Source organism: Notolabrus celidotus, chromosome 21, assembly GCF_009762535.1.
Source record: "Notolabrus celidotus isolate fNotCel1 chromosome 21, fNotCel1.pri, whole genome shotgun sequence".
Lineage (NCBI taxonomy): Eukaryota > Metazoa > Chordata > Actinopteri > Labriformes > Labridae > Notolabrus > Notolabrus celidotus.
In genome coordinates this window covers 22,642,361-22,662,280 of record NC_048292.1, presented here as the reverse complement: position 1 = coordinate 22,662,280, position 19,920 = coordinate 22,642,361, and the positions used below count along the sequence as shown (strand labels likewise).

At 40.7% G+C, this 19,920-nt stretch overlaps 3 protein-coding genes across 4 annotated transcripts in view; 1 reads left to right on the top strand and 2 right to left on the bottom strand.

Moving 5' to 3' along the window:
- The first annotated feature begins 728 nt into the window (after positions 1 to 728).
- krr1 (KRR1 small subunit processome component homolog) lies at positions 729 to 11,092 on the top strand. Its single transcript, XM_034673641.1, has 10 exons — positions 729 to 867; positions 2,427 to 2,602; positions 2,746 to 2,880; positions 3,047 to 3,172; positions 4,527 to 4,610; positions 6,306 to 6,362; positions 8,507 to 8,677; positions 8,932 to 9,009; positions 10,436 to 10,532; positions 10,636 to 11,092. Exons 1-10 carry the CDS (start codon positions 792 to 794, stop codon positions 10,776 to 10,778), a joined length of 1,143 nt encoding a protein of 380 aa, XP_034529532.1. The 5' UTR covers positions 729 to 791; the 3' UTR covers positions 10,779 to 11,092.
- Positions 11,093 to 11,378: 286 nt separating this feature from the next.
- Positions 11,379 to 15,672, bottom strand: glipr1a (GLI pathogenesis-related 1a). Its single transcript, XM_034673642.1, has 4 exons — positions 15,417 to 15,672; positions 12,837 to 13,070; positions 12,626 to 12,744; positions 11,379 to 12,359 (listed from the first exon to the last, which is right to left on the bottom strand). Exons 1-4 carry the CDS (start codon positions 15,585 to 15,587, stop codon positions 12,191 to 12,193), a joined length of 693 nt encoding a protein of 230 aa, XP_034529533.1. The 5' UTR covers positions 15,588 to 15,672; the 3' UTR covers positions 11,379 to 12,190.
- Positions 15,673 to 19,267: 3,595 nt separating this feature from the next.
- cmah (cytidine monophospho-N-acetylneuraminic acid hydroxylase) overlaps positions 19,268 to 19,920 on the bottom strand; it is a 40,696-nt gene continuing 40,043 nt past the window's right edge. For both annotated transcript variants that reach the window (XM_034673094.1, XM_034673095.1), the window contains one exon: positions 19,268 to 19,660. In XM_034673094.1, coding sequence (XP_034528985.1) covers positions 19,543 to 19,660 — 118 coding nt within the window. In that variant the 3' untranslated portion in view covers positions 19,268 to 19,542. The remainder of the gene's footprint in view (positions 19,661 to 19,920) is intronic.

Sequence of the window (19,920 nt, the reverse complement as noted above, 5' to 3'; positions counted from 1 at the left end):
GAGTTGGTTACAATCATAGACTGTATAAAATATAGACGTAGTATCCGTGGCGTCACCTATCTGTATCTGAAGCGCTGTTTAGAGGCCAATCGTCGGTGACAGCCATATTGCTGCTGTCGAGCGAGTGTGACGTATAGAGGCGGGCTTTGAGCCTCCTAGCCAACAGCTACAGTGTTCCCACCTGTCAATCAAGTCAGCTGTGCCTCTCATTGGAAGACTCGTAATCTCAGTATCTTCAAAATTGCAGCGTTAGAAAAAAATTCACCCCCGCACAGTGTGTGCCGATCGAGACATGAGCTATCCAGACTACACTCGTCTTTTGTACCAGGCTGTAAACATGTTTATTTCTGCTGTAAAGATCAGCTTTTTGAATTGTGTGTATGTGGTTTCGGGTTCCCTGTGGAGCCAGCCTCAAGCGGATCCTCGATGAACTGCAGTTCTTAGCACTTCTGCATTGGACTCATTTTTAGACCGGAGGTTGCCGCTTGGTTACCATACAGTTAAAATCTTGCCTAGGGCACCAAGTTGGTTAGGGCTGGCTCTGGCTGTAATAGAACCTACCCTTGTTTTACAAAGACGAAGAAAATCAAAGGCAGCCACCAGGAAGCTTGGAGAAAAGATGCACACTTTATTAGAAACTCTTTGTTCATTTATTTAGCTGTAAGTACCTTTTATTTCGTTCTATTTACGGGGAAGGTAATAAATCACGTCCATACTCCAGAACACTAGGTGGCGGGGAGCTGGGAGCGACTCTGCAAGAGACTCTACGTAACTTCCGCTTCTGAATAAAGATGGCGTCCTCCAAGACGGGAGACGGCATGAGTGAAGCCCAAACAGCGAAAAAGTCTAAAAAGACTACAAACCAGGGTGAGTTGTGATTGCTGTTGATGTAAAAGCTCTTTATTTGAAACAAAATACTCGTTAACTTCGAGGCAGGGCTGAATTCTGTGAGTTTATCAGCGTGTTTACATGTCGGCAGCGAGGCACGCATGAACTAGCCCCTTAGTAGCAGATGAGCTTCATGTGTTGTTGACTGGCTTTACTCAAAGTTTCCATCTACAGTCATTCTCTTTAAAGGACACTCATGGACTTATCACGGAAATTAAAAATGAGTATAAAAAGAGAATAGTTCAGTAAGATCTTCGTGATAACTTTTAAAGAACGCATGGATCCTGCTCCAAAGTTACAAATCTAGATCCTCCTCACATCTCCAAGTGTAGACTATAGACTCATGGAGACAGCTTTTCTTAAAACAAACTTTACCGACTTGCTTTCACAGGATGTCGTCTTCCTATTGCCGTTTTATCTTATTCCTACTCTTCTGATCTATTTAATTGTTTTATTTACCTGATATTTTTAATCCCTTAAATTTTTCATAGCTCTTTTTTTATCTTATTTTTGCATTTATTACATTAATTTTATTATTATTTGTACCTTATTATTATTATTTATTTATTATAATTAAATCATTATTAATAATAATAATAATTTGTATTATTATTGTTCTTCTTATTAGTAGTAGTAGTAGTAGTATTATATATTTTAAATAATTTAGTTATTCATTATTAATTACTTAATTATTATTGTTGTTCTTATTAATATTGCTGTGAATTATGAAAATTTTTAAATTATGAATGTTCTTATTATTATTATGATCATAATAGTTTAATTTTGTATTATGTTATTGTTATTATCTTTTCTTAATTTTTAAGGGTTCTCTATCTACCTCGCTGGTCCTCATGGTCTAAACCTCACTCCATGCTGTTTGGTTCTTAATCTTTTTTTAGCTTTTTTATCCCTGTGCACTTTAATCATACATTTCAGAGCAGACCTCATAATTTTTTCATTACAGTTTTTTTTTAAGTCTTCAAAGTCATCAAGAGCAACAGGAAATCATCAAATCCCCTTTTCCTTTGCAGCAATATCTTTTGATTTACATTTGGATTATTTATGTTGATTAAATACTCCATTGGGTTCTGTTGTGGGACGTTTCTGTGTTTGTTTGTTTTGTATAGTTTTTGCTTGAATGTCAAAGTACTTTGTAAACCCATGTTTTTAAAGATGTGATATACATCCCAAATTCTTCTTCTTCTTCTAATTATTATTATTTATTTTTTATTATTATTATTATTTTTTATTATTATTATTTTTATTTATTATGTGTCATTCACATTTGTTCAGTGTTTTGTTAAAACAGTTTTGAGTTCACAGGAAAGACAACAAAATAAAAATAATATTCCCCTGTTGAAGTCTGTACATTTAGTAGCACCTGTCAAGCATTTTGTTTAACTAAATCTCCTTTCTGAAGAGAAAACGTTTAAAACTCATGTGACAGGTGTAAATCGGTTCTCTGATGTGCTGTTATTGTTGCATGAGACCACAAACACTTCTTAAACCTCCAATATTCTGGTTTCTGTGTCTCGTAGTGGATGAATCTGAACTCCTGACTGTTCCGGATGGATGGAAAGAGCCCTCATTCACCAAAGATGACAACCCCCGCGGTCTGCTGGAGGAGAGCAGCTTCGCCACCCTCTTCCCCAAATACAGAGAAGCCTACCTGAAGGAGTGCTGGCCGCTTGTGGAGAAGGCTTTAGGAGAGGCAGTGAGTTCCCTCTGACAATACCAACTCTTTGAAAGCAGATAAACAGACTACTAAACTTTTATTACTTATGATGTGTTTGCATTCCCAAGAATTACTGCTACATAAATAACACTTGTGTGACATGGATTTATGCTTCCTCTTAGCACGTCAAAGCTTCTCTGGACCTGATCGAGGGAAGCATCACCGTCTGCACCACTAAGAAAACATTTGATCCGTACGCAATTGTGAGAGCGAGAGATCTCATCAAGCTGCTGGCAAGAAGTGTGCCGTTTGAACAGGTGACCATCTCAAACAAGAATCTGATTACTGTCTGTTTGAACTCCTCCCTGAGGATTAAGCAGCACATGCCATGTGTTGAACTTGTGACTTGACCGTAAAGCTGATATCCTATAATGAGAGTGATTTGTTTCTTCTCCTATCTTTATTTGTCCTCTCTGCCTCCAGGCTGTGCGGATATTACAGGATGACATGGCGTGCGACATCATCAAAATTGGGACACTTGTGAGGAACAGGGAGCGGTTTGTGAAGCGCAGGCAGCGGCTTATTGGTCCCAAGGGCTCAACCCTAAAAGTAAGTATCAAACCAGAAAAAAATAACAGAGCACAAACCACAGAGGCACTTCATTTTCACAGTCCTTGACTGTTTGAGCCTTTGACTGGATCAGACACACATGCTCCTAAATGATCAATGCAGGACACGCTTCACTTTTTGGTTAAATCTCTGCAGAAGACTTACATTAACTCACGCTTGGAGCTTTTAAGTGACATCATTGAGCAAATATTTTAAGAGTTTGAACATAAGATAAGATATACTTTATTTGTCCCCTGTTGGGGGAAATTTCTTTTGTTACAGCAGCTTACAACACAGGACAGGGGAATACAACAATGTACTAACATAGTTAAAAAATATAATAACAGTAATGATAGCAATGACATGGGTTAAATAAAATAAAATAAAAATAAAATAATGTAAAATAGAATAGAATAGAATAGAATAGAAAATAAATAAATAAATAAAGTAAAAATAAAATAAAATATGGCAACTATTACAGATATATACACACTATGTACACTTCCATCTGATAAATAGAAGTAGATAATAATAGATAATAGAAGTTATTGCATGATAACAATTTCACCAGGTTATTTAAAAACAAACATACACAGTATGAAGAACATCTGATACTTTCTTTATGATTCACCAAAAAATAGACAATTCAATTTAAATAACTTTATTTGTTTCATGGGAGAAGAACAAGAGAATGAAACCAGCAGCACAAAAAGAAGGAGTGCTGTACAACTTACATAGAAACATCTGTGCAATAACTTCACAACGACCAAGACTGCAACACAAATATTAACCAAAGCATGTAAACAAATGTATTGATTGAATTAAATATTGCAGTTCAGCTGCACATATTGGGAGATTCAATATTATTGGGAGGTTTGGTATTGCGGCCAAATTCCACCAGATCCGTCTCCGGTTCGTCTCCGTTCTGTCACGGCACCGGATTGGATAGGTTTCTATTCAAGGTCATAAGAGCCAGAAGAGTTCGAGCTTCCCAGAATCCGTCTCTGGCAGGTCACAATTCAGTAAACATCCTTTTTTGGCAAATAGCATCACTTTACGGGAAACCGGGAAGGGAGCCACAGGGTGCTCTAAAGAAATCAGCATTGTCAATGGACCAGGATGTTGCCAAATATTGACCTCACGTAGCCGAGATTGTATGAGGTACATTGTGAAGTGTTTAAAAGCTGTGCGATCTATGATTAAACAAGCCTTAGACCATCAAGCCCTACTCTGTCGTTTTGTTTAAGAATATGCTACAACACACACAAGCAGCTTTGCTCATAATCAGTCACACAATGAGTCTTTGTATCACTGGAACAACGTCTTCTCTTTTCATCCCTCTCTCTCTTTCCAGGCGTTGGAGTTGTTGACTAACTGTTACGTGATGGTGCAGGGAAACACTGTGTCGGCTCTCGGGCCCTTCAACGGCCTCAAAGAGGTGAGATGTGCAAAGGAGTTTTCATCTATCAATCAATCAATCAATCAATCAAGCTTTATCTATAAAGCACCTTTCATACCAATCAAATGCAATTCAAAGTGCTTTACAGCAATTGAATAAAATATAGAATATATAATGACTGAACATGAAATAGAATGGGATCGAGAAGTAGAGATTAATTAGACCAATTTCAATGAAATGTATATACATGAACAACAAAGGAAAATAGTTGAGGAATAAGTAAATAAAGATAAAACAGGACTAGTTTAGACAGTTGGAAAGGTTAAAAATAAAATTCAAAAAACTGTAAAAAAAATTATTATTAGTTGGATAAAAAAAAATGAAGAGTTAAAAATGAATGAAACAATGGAATATTAAAATGAATTTAAAGTGATATTAAAATGATTGATTAGATGAAGTTATAAAAAACCTTACATAAAAGCAAGACTAAATAAATGGGTCTTTAATTTACTTTGTAAAGGCTGAATATTCCCGGCCCCTCTCAGATCATCTGGCAGGCAATTCCAGCATCTTTGAGCGTAGCATAATTTTATGACTTTAATATTTAATATTGATTTTCAAGTTATTTTGTTTATTTTTTAACAAATTGTTTTTTTTATTATTGGTCAACCCATTGTTGATCTTTTTAGTGCATTTATTTTATCTTCAACGTTTATCCTTTCCCTTTTTTAAAATGTTTTTATTCTCACTATTTATTTTCTTATTGTCATTTTGATGCTTTAACTTAGTTTAATTAAATAGATATAGTTATTGTAGAAGTAAATTAGTCTCCATCCATTTTTGTTTCTTAATATGTTGTATGTTTTGCTATTATTTTATTCCTCCTTTTCTTGTTTTCAGTCTCTTTCAAGCACTTTGAATTGCTTTTGATTTGTATGAAAGGTGCTCTATAAATAAAGCGTGATTTATTGATTGATAATGGCTGAAAGCAGCATATCCAAAAGTTTCTGTTCTGCTCTGAGGAACAGCTGAAAGAGAGGAGCCGGAGGATCTGAGAGGCCTTACTGGTTCATACACTGAAAGCATCTCTGAGATGTAGTCTGTTTCGAGGCCATGCAGCGCCTTGAAACTAGTACAATAATTTAAAATCAATAGGAAAGAAACAGAAAGCCAATGTGAAGACTGTACTCTCCTTCTGGTCTTTGTTCAAACTTGAGTAGGTTTTTTGTTTTTCTTTGGAAGACCAGTAAGGAGAGTATCACACGTTCATCTCTCTCTGCTACCTGGGCTGGGATGCAACACTCCCCTCAGATTTAACTGGGCGTTGTCGTTGAAAGATGTAATGAGCTCTTCTGGGAATGTGAGTGGGTGCAGCAGCAGGTCATGTCTGGATGCAGTGAAACAAAATATTAATAAGTCACAGCATCCAGTTTTATATACAGTTACTGGTTATGACCTTGAACCAGGAACTTTTTTTACATGCAGCTTTTAAATTTCATAAGTTTACCTGGTCAGTATCAAAGAGCAGAGAACGTCTTAGAGGCTGAAAATAAAGTTATCAGGTAAACTACTTATGATGTCCCACAGACAGACTCAGCACCTCTTGAAGGGAGGAGTTTCAGTTTTCCTCTGATGATAAAATGTTGAATAAAACATCTTAATACTCAATTTAAAAATCAATTTAAAAAGCATTGGATGTTTCTTTTCTTCATGTGTCTTTTTTCTGTCACTCAGGTACGAAAAGTGGTGATGGACACGATGAAGAACATTCATCCCATCTACAACATCAAGGTATGTTCTAACAGAGAGCTCATGTGACTCTGCCCTGCCTCTGCTCTGTGGTGTGAGTCATGGAGCGTTTCAAATGTTTCTGCGTTCAAGCCCCATGATGATGCTTTCCATCCTTGTTCTGGACCTCGTGACTGAAATCAATCTCTCTGGGTTTGAAGCCGATGCTGGCTCAACCCGGAGCTGAGGGCATGAAGAGTAAAGTTTTTCAAGACTACATATTTGAACTAGTCACAATACGTTTCTTTGTTAATTGTTGTGTCTGAGCAATTCATGAAAAAGCCTCATTTTGAAGGAAAACTAATGTGGACAGATAGTGAACGTACTCCACAAACAGCAGCAGAGAGCTCTCTCCTCTGGATACAGAGAACATTTCACATGTTCAGTTACAGTTTGTCTCGTTATTTCAAGGCCACAACCAAACTATGGAAGCACATTTCTGCTGGTAAAACAATAAGACAAAAACTTGGATACCTTCATTATATATTAAAAAATACACTCATGTTGCGTCATAATTATGAGATGAGTCCGATGTGAAAAAGTCAGTTCGTACATCTTAATAATTATTTTATATCTCACTATTTTGACTTCAAATCTCATAATTTTTATGACTCATTCTTTTTTAATTATCACATAAACTTTATTATCTCATAATTAAAACTTACTGTCTCAATTGACCTACCTTTCTATCTCATACTAATGACTATCTCGTGATTATGACCTAATAATGCATCTTTATGACCTTTTCTACTAAGAAAATTAATAATGTGTTATCTCATGATTTTAATTATTTTCTCCTGTATTTGACTTTCATTGTTTCGTTTAAATTTTTTAATTCAGTTTTTCAACTTTTTATTTTTTAATAATGTCTCTTTACTTCATGATTTCAAACTTTAAGCTCATAGTTTCAGCTTTTCAATCCCACAATACCTTAAATTAAGCTAATAATTAGTAATTTATCTCACACTCATGATTATTTTTCTTTAAATTTTAACTCTTTATTAAAAAATGTAACATTTATTTATTTTTCCCACCTAATTTTTTAAACATTTTATTGTCATAATTTTACCCTTTTCTCTCATATTTTTTTGTAAAATTATATCATTATGAAATGTAACCTGAGAACACTAGGATTTTTTTTCTTAATTTCACCTTTTAATCTCATATTTTTATTCTTTAAATCTCATTGGTTTAACCTTCTTTGAATATTAATGACCTACGTTTTGTATCTTGTTTCATGAAGGCTCCATTTTCTCGTTGTTTTCTTTTTGTCCGAGCGATAATGAGCTTCCAGACAAACTTCAATAACCACTTAACTCTGAGCTTCTTTTGTATCTGTGCACTTTAATCATCAATTTTGGAGCAGACCTCTTAAATGCATTATTGCATTTTTCTTAAAAAGTCTTCAAAGTCATCAAGAGCAGCTTGAAATCATCAAATCCTTTTTTCCTCTGTAGATTTCCTCTCTGCATTGTTTGCACTATTTTTTATGCTCCTTTTTTAGCATGCAGATAAGCTCTGACGTCGGCTTATTACATCAAATGAACTCTACAGAAATGGAAGGAATACTGTGCTCTGCTTGCTGTTTCAATGCACTGGTTGATACCTTTAAATGAAGCACTAACATGTAGGATGTCATGCATACGTTTGCAATGGTGGCTCAATCCAGAAAGGGAGCCCGGCTGATTTATGTGCACTATAAAAGTCTGTAAACGACTGAATGTTGGGGAGCATATGTTAAAAAAGACCGTTTCATAAGTGAGTCGGGTTCCGTCATTGAAAAATGTCCTCTTGAGACCATCAGCTCGAGGCTACAGCTGCCAGTGCACAAACGCATCCTTAAAAGAGCTGTGAGTGTTCTTGTTGCATAAAAACTACATTTAATCCTGAGGTTGTCAGCAGCCCTGACAAGAAGTGTAACTGAATGACTTTCAGAGTATTTACACACCAAGAAATAGTCCTTATTAAATTGCTACCCGGACACATCTTACCATCATGCGATCACATGTGACCTCTGGAGCAGGAATTTCCCTGTTTGACACAAATATCTTGAAGAACTTTCTCCACTAACATCAAACTGTTTCCACTAAATTAACAACAGCATCACATTTAATAATTTTTACTCCATCCACCCCCCCCCGGTTCAGACTCTGATGATCAAACGGGAGCTCTCTAAAGACCCCGACCTGCGGGTGCAGAGCTGGGAACGCTTCCTGCCAAAGTTCCGACACAAGAACCTGACCAAGCGGCGAGAACCGAAGAAGAAGAGCGTGAAAAAGGAGTACACGCCGTTCCCTCCATCGCATCCAGAGAGCCAGGTGAGGTTATTTTATTGTCCCCTATCATACTTGTTTTAGGAGTTCAAAGTACTGAGCAGGAAGTCGAACCCTCTATTTTCAGACACTCAGCAGATAATTCTCTGAAGCCTGTTCTGATAAAAGTTTTAACTTAAAGTAAACAACCTGAAAACCAAGAGGACACTCCCCATGTTTGAAACCATCTATTGGCAGTAATTTAAATATTGAGACTAGATTTCTACTTTGATTTGAACTCTTCTTTATTATTCTTGAAGGTTGACAAGGAGCTGGCCACAGGAGAGTTCTTCCTGCGTGAAAGTGTGAAGAGGAGGAAGAAGATGGAAGAGATCAAGGTAAGTCTAAGTATAACCACATCCTGCTGCACACTTTGTCATCCACAGAGTTACTTTTTTAGCATCCAAACTAACCTGGATTTATAGACTTTAAATCACTTTAAATCACACTCTTGACCGTGGTTGGTTTAAAATTCTACGATCAGGTTTTTCACCTTTTCGCGATCACACTGATCTATACATCTTCCTCCACTTATCCGGGTCGCAGGGGCAGCAGTCTCAGCAGGGAAGCCCAGACACTCCTCTCCCCGGCCACTTCCACCAGCTCTTCTGGGAGTATACCGAGGCGTTCCCAGGCCAGCTGAGAGATATAATCTCGCCAGCGTGTCCTGGGTCTTCCCCGTGGCCTCCTCCCAAACGGACATGCCCAAAACACCTCCCCAGGGAGACGCCCAGACACCTTGCAGAGAAAGCTCATTTCAGCAGCTTGTATTCACGATCTCGTTCTTTAGGTCACTACCCACAACTCATGACCATAGGTGAGGGTTGGAACGTAGATTGACCGATAAATTGAGAGCTTTGCCTTCTGGCTCAGCTCTCTCTTCACCACGACAGACCGGTACAGCGTCCAATCACTGCAGACACTGCCCCAATCTGTCTGTCAATCTTGCACTCCCTCTTCCCGTCTCTCGTGAACACGCCCCTGAGATACTTTATTTCCTCTTCCTGGGGTAAAGACTCACCTCTGACCTGGAGTGGGCAAGCCACCCTTTTCCGACTGAGCACCACTGCTCCTCTCTTAATCTTTTCCCAGATTTGATATGTGTCTGAATCTGTTGGCGGGGTTTCGGATTTCAGTTTGGCAATAGTTTTCGTTTCCATTGATTTATCACAGAACAGCAGGCTTGGTGTGTGCAAGATTAACGGCTCATACGGAGAGCAAAAGCAGGCAGAACACCATCTGCCATAATGACAGACCTGACGCTTCGTTTATTTAACATCTGCATACAAGTGCAGCCAACAAAATGTTAGATCAGAAGTTCAAACTTGAGCAACCGATCAGCGGTAACATTTTACAGGGGCACAATTACAAAAATATTAAGAATTTGTCAAATCAACTCGTAATTCTGGTGCCGACTAGCAAGACATTAAGTCGACTAAAAGCACACACCCCTAACGAGACAAATCCCATTTTATCCAAGATCTTCCTCTATTTGTTCCAGTATGAATATGCACATATTTTTAAGAATGAGGTGATCTGAAAAATATGTTCATGCATTGTAAAATGCAGATTGTTGTTTGTTCAGCTGTGGTGCACTGCTGGTTTATAGATACTGTTCTGTTAAAGAGCAGCATGAATACCGTGAACTAATTCTTGGTCGCTTTATAAATGCTCAAGACTTTAAAAACCTGTTGTGCCCACATGAACCACTGAGGTGTTGCATCGTAGGAAATGACAGTTGTGACTCTTGTTCCTTTTTCTCAGGTTAAACAAGCAGAAGCTCTGACCAAGAAGCAAGAGGAGAGGAACAAAGCTTTCATTCCTCCTAAAGAGAAGCCACTAATGAAGAAATCCACCAAAGGTAAAAATAAAGGAACAAGCCTTGATTTAAAGAGCAAAGTCAAACTGTGTAACACGACTCACCTCAGTCACACCTTCCTTTCTCTGCTTTGTTTCTGTCTCAGCTCCTGCAGAAGGTAAGCTCGACATCAACGCCATCAAGGAGAAAGTGAAAAAGGCCAAAACAAAGAAACTGGGGGCTCCGCCTGTGAACCCAGCTCCTCCTGCAGGCAGCAGCACCAACAAAAAGAAAAAGAACAAAGGCTAACACAGACTTCCACCACCACTGACATGATGTGTCCATGAAGGTGGAGCTTGGATCACAAACTGTCATGGTCACTTTTATTGAACAATTCATGTCGCGTGGACTCAATGTCCATATTTGCTTGTATCGCTTTCATCCTCCTGGAGACCAAACATCAGTCAGAGGACGAGCACACCGCCGTTGACTGATATCGTACATTTTCCTCTCTTTCTTTCTGCAGAATATTTATGTTTCAAAGTGTTAACAGATGCATGTTTAGGAGGATGCAGACTCAATCAGCTGAAAAGTGTGAAATTAAAGATTTTTAACAACTCTAATCTTATTTTTGTAGGTTTTACATCATTCCTGCCACTTTATATCACAAGTTCTATTATAAAGAGAAAGTATGGAGCTCTGTCGACAGCTTACAGTTAAGAGCTGCTCAGAAAGGTGTGGAATAATATTTTAGTTGCTGATAATTATGCTTAAACAAGCAGGTTTGGACAGAAGCGTGTTGCATTCACATGCGGGAAAAAAAATCTGTTTTTCTGAATTGACAGACCGCTGCTGTAAAATTCCAACAGCACCTGAAGGCAATACAAGTAAGTAAACATGCCCCGGTTGTTGAGTTTAATCCAGTTTTATTTTACTTTGGGTTTAAGACATGGGGAGATACTCGTGTCTTTAAGTAACATAGATGGTATTAGTCCATCAACCTTATCAACGTTGTTCAAGTAAAAGTGGATGAGGGGGACAACAATTTTCTGAAAATACCAGAAGAGAGACTGTAAATGAACAAAAGAAATTGTGTTTATTAACAAACTAAAAGGATAACAAACTGAAATTTAAAGGCACATGAGGCGATGAACAGGCCTTTGCATCGTTGTCCTCATGGGGCCTGATGCAGCTGCAGGATGTGCCTGTGCTGCAACCAGAACTGTGCAGTAATATGCGGGACAACCACCATGAGGTAAACTGATCTGTAGATGAGCTCACATGCACCAGTAGGCAGGGATAGGACTTTCACAAAGTTATCATCTGTAGGATAGTTCATGTCTGTCCGTTAATCAAACTAAGATTGACATCAAATTCAAAACTGTGTCTGTTTGAAATACGTGACGTTATTACTATGATAAAGATGTATGTGTAGATGAGTTGAAGCTGTGACTGTCATCAAACCTATGAAATATGGAGCACATTGCACATTGCATGTAAAAGGTAGTACCAACATTCCCACTGGGGGGCGCTACGGCTAAAGTTGAGAAATCAGAGTATATATTTGGAAGCAGGTGTTCAGCCTGCAAAGTAAACTGTCTTTACATGCATATTTACATTTGGAATGATATTTGGAATACTTCTAAGCTTCTAAAGCTTTCATTAGATATCTCCTCTGCACACACAATGAAGTCCGGGTCCTTGAGGTCTCTGCAGGAGGTCTATTCATAGCAGAAGACATCAGGGTAAAAGTGTCGGACTGCATAAGCTGCGACGAAGGTAAGGATGAGAGCGATGGGCCGGACAACCAGAATCCCCACATAGCTTGATCCGCTATCTGCCGTGGTCCAACCGGTGGATTTATACGGTTTCCTTCTGTTCATGTTACCCCTGCAGATAAAACCATAATCCAGGTTAGACCACAACCCTGTCATGATTGTTCTGCAGGTCATCTTTGCTGCAAACCTAGATCCATCATATGCATTCGTTACTGAACTATCTGCTGTTTAGTTTTAAAAGATAAAGTTATTGGTGGTTTAGGTTTCAAAGGACACTCAGAAAATGCTACTTCCTTTTTTTTACTGTGAAACCAGAATTTGTGTAACCTTCACCATTTCAAAACTCACAGACTCTGTATTTGAAGATGTGAAACTTACGCTGGAGAATAGTTGCATACAAAAATGACGCTTTCTTTTCTCCCAAAGTCAGTTTCCTTGATTCCGTCGGGGCACAGATGAGCGGCACACCCAACCTTGTTGCTGCTTGCCCACACAACCTGGAGACAACAAGAGGGTTCAGCTGTGCAGTGGAGACTACAAAAAGGCTACAGCGTATTGTCTGAGTGTAGTCAAAGAAAAGGGTGCAGACCTGTGTGTAGTGGCCACAGACTTTTGTGCAGGCCTGGCTGTCGAAGTCGTAATATTGTTTTTCATCGTCCCAACTTTTTATTGAACCCAACACATTAAAGAATGATGGTGGGTAGCCCACCCAAAGGTTTTCTCCTACAGAGTTGGAGTTAGGACGCCGTCGGTTGGGGTTGTGTTCAAACAGACATTTTGTTGCCCACTCTCTTGCAGTGATGGCCAAGTCCTCATCCCATGACTAAAGGAGAAGAGAGAAAGAACATGAAACAGGTTTAGTTTTTATTTGAAATCTTCTCACTTCCTTTCTTCGTTATATCTGAGGAGTGAGTAAACAAATAGTTCATTAGATTGTAGTTGAAGTATTATCTCCCATTGACTGTTTAAAGCTGGGATGTAGTCTCAGTGACATCAACATTTGGTTTCTGAAGAGGCGTTAGATGCCTGTCGCAACACTGGAAATCCCCTGTCAGCCAGATCAGTAACACCTCGAGTTATGCCTAATATGGACAACTCATAATCTTCATATAATCAGAATGGATGAGTTATGAGTTATAAATAAATCATACAGACACATCCTGTCTCAGAGAGACACAGAAAAACGAGTCCATGCATTTGTTACCTCCAGGTTTGATTACTGTAATTCCCCTTGATCAGGCTGCCCTAATAGGTCTCTAAAGACTCAGCTGTTCCAAAACGCTGCAGCTCGAGTAATGACTGGAACGAGGAAGGGAGAACACTTCTCTCTCGTGTTAGCTTCTCTACATTGGCTCCCCATAAAATCTAGAATAGAATTTAAAATCCGTCTTCTCACCCACAAATCTGATCCTATTAAAGTTACTGACCATAGACCTTTCTGGAGTCCCTGAGCTCCCTTGTCTCGTAGGTTCCTCTGGATCTCTACTGCTGTGGACATGCCAGACTCCAGCTGCTACAACTACTACTATCAACTTACCATTATCATCTCTCTCTCTCTCTCTCTCTTCATCTCCGCTATCCCTCTCTCCAACATGGTCTCAGCAGATGTGTGTCTAACATGAGTCTGGTCCTGCTGGAGGTTTCTGCCTGTGAAAGGAAGTTTGTCCTTGCCACTGTAACTTGCTAAATGCTGCAAAGTGCTCTGCTCATGGTGGATTAAGATGAGATCAGACTGAGTCCTGTCTGTAAGAAGGAACTGGATCTTACCCAGGTCTTTGTTAATGATATGGGGCAGCAGTAGCTCAGTCCATAGGGGCTTGGCTCGAGTCCCAGCATGGACGAAGTTTGACAAGTGAACTGGTGGCTGGAGAGGTGCTGGTTCGCTTGCCTGGGCACTGCAGAGTTGCCCTTGAGCAAGGCACTGAACTCCCAAGTGCTTGGGGTGCGCTGGTTGATGGCAGCATCCTCACCCTGACATCTCTCCCTAAGTGCATGTCCACTGCATGTTTGCAAACTGTGCGTGCAGCATGACCAAAAATAACACGAGTGGAAAAAAAATGTCCCCCTGGGGATTAATAAAGTACGTTTCTTTCTCTCTCTCTTCTTATATAATATAGAGTACGGTCTACCTGCTCTGTTTGGAAAGAGTCTTCAGATAACATTTGTTGTGATGGGCATTGTAATACAGACTATTAGGGTTTCCTTTGGTTTTAGATGCTGCCTCAAGGGACACCAAAGGAAATGCATTTTTTTGCACCGCCACCTTCAAAGGGCACCTACTGGAAAGCTTTTCATCTTTTATCCAGGAGACTGCTGCTCTGGTCTTCTAAGATACCGGTGTGATATTCCACATAGTTTTGTGTGGTTTGGTTTGGGCGCTAGATATTCTTGTGTTGGTTTAAAATAAAAGTGACATATCAAAGTATTTCATCTTTGTGGTTTGGACTGAGTCATGATTTTAGGACTCTTTCAAATCCTACTCTCATGCTGGGTTGGGATTCGACTCCTTCGTCAAAATGTCCCAGAATCACATCTTTTTATGGAGAATGATGCAAATGAAAATATGATACCACAGCCACAGTCTCCAGCTCTTTGTTCACCCATAGCTCGTCACTATTGAGGTGTTGGTTATCGCTCAATGTGGCAAATGAATGCATTGCTGCTCACTCAACTTAAACCTAAAGCAAAACATCTATGCTTTATTGCACTGTTTCTGGGAGTGGATCCATTAATAACTAGACTCTTTCAGTATCTGATTGTGTACGCTGGTGTGATCAGCATTTGAACAGAAACTCAGACTGATTTATCAAAACAAGGACTTCGTGACAAGGTGCTACAAAAGGTAAGAGGGACTCTGTGGAGAAACATCCGTGAACTGACCTTTAAACATTGGCCTTTCTCAACAGGTGTGCAGTAATATACTAGAAGTCTCAGACTGCTACGTCACCCAACTTTAACCATCAGAGGATTGACAAAGTAATCACTTGTTGAGGGAGAACTTTCTTCTGACCGTTTCTCTGCATGAGATTTCTCAAAGTTAACATTTTCTCATCTTTACCTGCGGTGAGACATGGTTTTGTGACCCATTGAGGTGATTCTAAGGTCCTTTTTTTAATGCACTTTTCACAAGAAAGAAAGTTTTCAGAGTCAAAGTGCCCACCATGCTTACCATAGGCATCATGTTGCTTGCAGGCGGGTTGACAGATGACCGCGCCCTGTTGTGTTCCTTGACACATTCATCAATGAACGTCCCATCTGTTATTTCTGGCAGCATAACCGAACGCACATCCGAGATCAAGATAATCCAAGTCCACAGAAACCACCTCGAAATTTCCCCCATAATTTATAGGTTAAAACTCCACGACTGGCAACACAGAGGCTGTGGTTCTTGAAACTTCCTTGCATCTGTAACAGGAAGCAGCACTCTGAAGAGGAACAGGATGTGGTGTTTTTAGATTTCTCGATTTCTTATATTCAGCCTGTAACGGAGGTCTTGTCAGACTCCGTTACGTTACTATTTAACTGAGGAAATTGTTACCTGGACCCTGTTGATGTGAGCCAAAGTAAATAAGTACAGAAATTACATAGCATTATTTATGAAATGATATGGCAGAGAAGGGATGCAAAGTTCTTTATTGTATTCTGCCTGTAATCATGTGTGTGTGTGTGTGTGTGTGTGTGTGTGTGTGTGTGTGTGTGTGTGTGTGTGTGTGTGTGAGAGAGAGGGGGCAGAGAGAGGAGGGAGGACAAGATGACTATTTTAGTTTTATCCCACAATTTTGTTGCTGCACTTTCAAGCAGCAATTTCAAAACATGATTAACCTCAAATATTGGCTGTGTGTGTGTGTGTGTTGTCCCCGCAGGCGATCGGTGTGTCCGGTTGCCGGGTGCGTTATTTGGCCGTACCAATCTATGGGGAATAAACAGTGAACGAGCGTGTGTCGCGTAATGGAGGGGGCGTTTCCATGAAGCGCGTATCGAGCATAGACTGTAAAAAATATGGACGTAGTATCCGTGACATCACTCATCTGTTTCTGAACGCTGTTTTGAAGCCAATCGGCAGCAGCAGCCATATTGCTTCTGTCGAGCCAGTGTGACGTAAAGAGGCGGGCTTTGAGCCTCCTAGCCAACAGCTGCAGTGTTCCCACAGGCAGCTGTGCCTCTCAGAAGACTAGTAATCTCAATATCTTTGAAATTGCAGAATTAGAAAAAAATTCACCCTCTTGCCACTGGCTTCTGACGATGATGTTGAACACTTCCTTACCACCTCTGAAAGGATGGCCCATGTCTGTCATTGGCCTCGATATGAGTGGGCTGTCCGACTGGTTCCCCTTTTGACTGGTAAGGCACGCAGTGCTTATGTGCTGATGGACATTGATTCTTCAGAAGATTATGACCAGGTGAAAGAGGTGATTCTTGCCAAGTATGAAATTACTGCTGAGACCTACCGAAGAAGGTTTCGGGCCCTTGACATCCACTCAGGAGAGACACCCCGGGAGCTGTATGTTCGCCTGAAAGAAATGTTCAGTAAATGGGTCAGACCGGAAACCACCACCATCAAAGACATTCCAGAGCTGCTGATCCTGGAACAGTTCCTGAGAATGATGAATCCAGAGATGGAAGTTTGGATTCGGGAGCATGACCCAAAGACAGCTGAGGTGTTCCAGTCACCCCGCAGAGGTCACAGGTGCTTGGCAACCAGCCAGAGCAGCAGCCCAGGTGGGAAAAATAAATCCTTTGGGGGTAACAGGGGTTATAATCAGGCCCAAAGCAGAGTCCCAACTACTAAACAGGATTTTCAGAGTAGACCAGCCCATGCAAATAAGCCTTCTAAGTCAGATGTAAGGTGTTATCAGTGTAATGAGTTTAGTCATACCCAGTATACATGTCCTGCCGCGAGGCAAAGCAAGCCATCACTCCTCTGTTCTGTTCCCAGACCCACAGGGAAGGAACCCGTCACTCAGAAAAGTGGTAGGAAGCTTCCAGTGCTCATAAATGGTCAGCGCGAGATAGCTCTGGTAGACACGGGCAGTTTTCAGAGTGTAGTGCTGGCTAGCTTAGTTCACAGGGAACACTGGACTGACGAAGAGGCTAATATTAGCTGTGTGCATGGAGATGTTAGGGCCTACCCCACTGCAGAAGTTTATGTAAATAGTAGGTGGTCAGACCTTCCTCCTTCCTGTGGCTATAGCACCCACACTTCCTTACCCTGTTATTTTGGGATTGGATGTTCCGACCCTTTTGGATTTGGTACAAGAGCCACAGATCCCAGTGCCCATTGACCTAGAGAACCAGAGCCCCTTCCTATTGAGTCAGATGAGAGCGCAGGGAAACAGGTAAAGGACTGTAATGTCATCACTAGGGCACAGAGTGTAAGGAACACCCTTAGTGAGCTGCCATGTTTTGAGGCTGAGCTGGAGGCAGGTATGGAGAAGCCAGCGAAGTCTAGAGCCCAAAAGCGCAGGGACAAGTTTTTGGGTGCCCCTCGAGGAAAGGTAGAGCTTCCCGAACCCAACCCCCCCTTTGACATTGAGATTCCCCCTGATGTAGGTGAGTTGCAGAGGAAGGACGCTACGCTAAGCAGTGGTTTGAAAAGATTTCAGAGGTTGATGGGGTCAGTCAGGCATGTGCAGGTGGTTGGGAGGATGTCAGGTACATCCTTGAGAAGGGCCTCCTGTACCAGTGTCAGGGCAAAGCTCAGGCTTAAGCAGTTCCACAGTCACTCAGGCACACCATCATGGAGCTAGGCCATTCAGTTCCATGGGCTGGGCACATGGCATTTCACAAGACGTGCAGAATCGGTAGCCGGTTTGAATGGCCAGGCATGTACACCCAGCCGTCAAAATTTTGCAATTCGTGTTCAGTTTGTCAGGTTACCTCAGGAAAGGGTGTAACAAAAGCTTTGTTGCAGCCGTTACCACTCATTGAAACACCATTCGAGAGAATAGGCATGGATGTAGTCAGGCCCTTAGAGAGGAGTGCTTCTGGTAACCGATATATTCTGGTTATTTGTGATTATGCCACACAGCCAAATACCCCCTAAGTAGGTGGTAGTGTGATGTGGAACAGTCAGAGGTGACAAACAGTTTTGCAGAAACAGTTGGTGTCAACATTTTAAGTTGCTGTTTGCATTTCTTTAGAGATTGCAATCTGCTGATGAATGAACCACCACTCTCATGGAGCTCTTGCTCTCAGTACCTTGTAGTGATACGTCCACACAAATCAACTTACATCTATAAATGAATCTCAGCAAGGTTGAGAACACATTGTATTGTTTAGAGATCAGGTCCTTGTGTTCCTGACTCGTCCAAGAGACAAACAACGACGCTTCCCATCCAAATATCTTGACTTTACGTACAAGAGGCAAGTTACAGTGACAAGGACAAACTTCCTTTAACAGGCAGAAACCTCAAGCAGAACCAGACTCATGTTAGACACACATCTGCTGAGAACGAGTTGGGGAGAGGGATAGAGGGAGATGAAGAGAGAGAGATGATAGTGGTGAGACGAATAGTAGTAGTTGTAGCAGCTGGAGTCTGACACGTCCACAGCAGCGGGCAGTCTACGGCAGAGATCCAGAGAAACCTACGAGACAAGGGAGCTCAGGGAGTGTTAAAGTAAGAGACAGGCAGAGTGAAGAGAGAGGGAAAGACAGGATCCCAGTGTGTCAGTCTAAGCCTATAGCAGCATAACTAAGAGCTGGTTCAAGCCTGAGCCAGCTCTAACTATAAGCTTTATCAAAAAGGAAAGTTTGAAGCCTACTCTTAAAAGTAGAGAGTGTGTCTGCCTCCCGGACCCTGACTGGTAGATGATTCCAAAGGAGAGGTGCCTGATAACTGCAGACTCGACCTCCCATACTATTTTTAGAGTCTAGGTACGATGAGCAGGCATGTTTGCTGGGAGGGTAGCTTTCTAGAGGGGTAATGTGGCACAAAACTATGGTCTAGGAGGTATAAACGTGTTAAAATATATCGTTTTTGTGGTGGAATTCATCAAGAAATTTGACTCAGGAGACTCTGATCGCTTATGTTTAAATATTTTATGTAGAATTTGATCAAGGGGAGATAAAATATCAATACAAAGGCAGGATAGAGCCGTGCAATGCCAAGTTGGTCACAGGCGATACACAATGATTCACACAACAGTTGGTAGAGTGTGTTCTAGTGTTCTAGCCTGGTTAGTTTTTATTTTACATGATTAACACAGAACATTAAAACAACATTAGTCTGATTTCCTTCTCTTTTAACCTTTGATTGTTTATCAGAAAACAATCCGTTTGATCTTCTTCTTCATGTTCATGAAAGCACACAGTCACTCTGCGTCTCTGGCTCCTCGACTGGAGGAACCTGCTGCAGGAACTGGTCCCAGTCTGGCCTGCGTAGTGGCAGCTCTGTCTGGAAGTGGTTCCAGAACCTGGAGGCAGACGGGACAGAGAAACTTTAGGACACAAGGGATACATGTGGCTTCTGTCTCTCAGGAGGCAAGGCTCCAAAAGTTAGATGATATAATACTAAATATTTCTACAGACACTCAGTTTTTTTCTGAATGAATGTGATAATTAACCTTTGAATCATGAGAAACGTTTTTATGAAACCATACATATCTGCTCTGATTTTTGGAATAGATGAAATACTGGTGGCTTAAAGCCCTCAAAGAGGCTTTTGTGTGAGGAC

Coding starts and splice junctions, on each gene's coding strand:
- glipr1a (XM_034673642.1), bottom strand. CDS start 15,587: ATGGGGGAAATTTCGAGGTGGTTTCTGTGGACTTGGATTATCTTGATC. Junction 13,071..15,416: donor CAAGCAACATGATGCCTATG/GTAAGCATGGTG, acceptor CTTCTCCTTTAG/TCATGGGATGAGGACTTGGC. Junction 12,360..12,625: donor GTATGCAACTATTCTCCAGC/GTAAGTTTCACA, acceptor TTTTATCTGCAG/GGGTAACATGAACAGAAGGA.
- krr1 (XM_034673641.1), top strand. CDS start 792: ATGGCGTCCTCCAAGACGGGAGACGGCATGAGTGAAGCCCAAACAGCG. Junction 2,881..3,046: donor GAAGTGTGCCGTTTGAACAG/GTGACCATCTCA, acceptor CTCTGCCTCCAG/GCTGTGCGGATATTACAGGA. Junction 3,173..4,526: donor CCAAGGGCTCAACCCTAAAA/GTAAGTATCAAA, acceptor CTCTCTTTCCAG/GCGTTGGAGTTGTTGACTAA.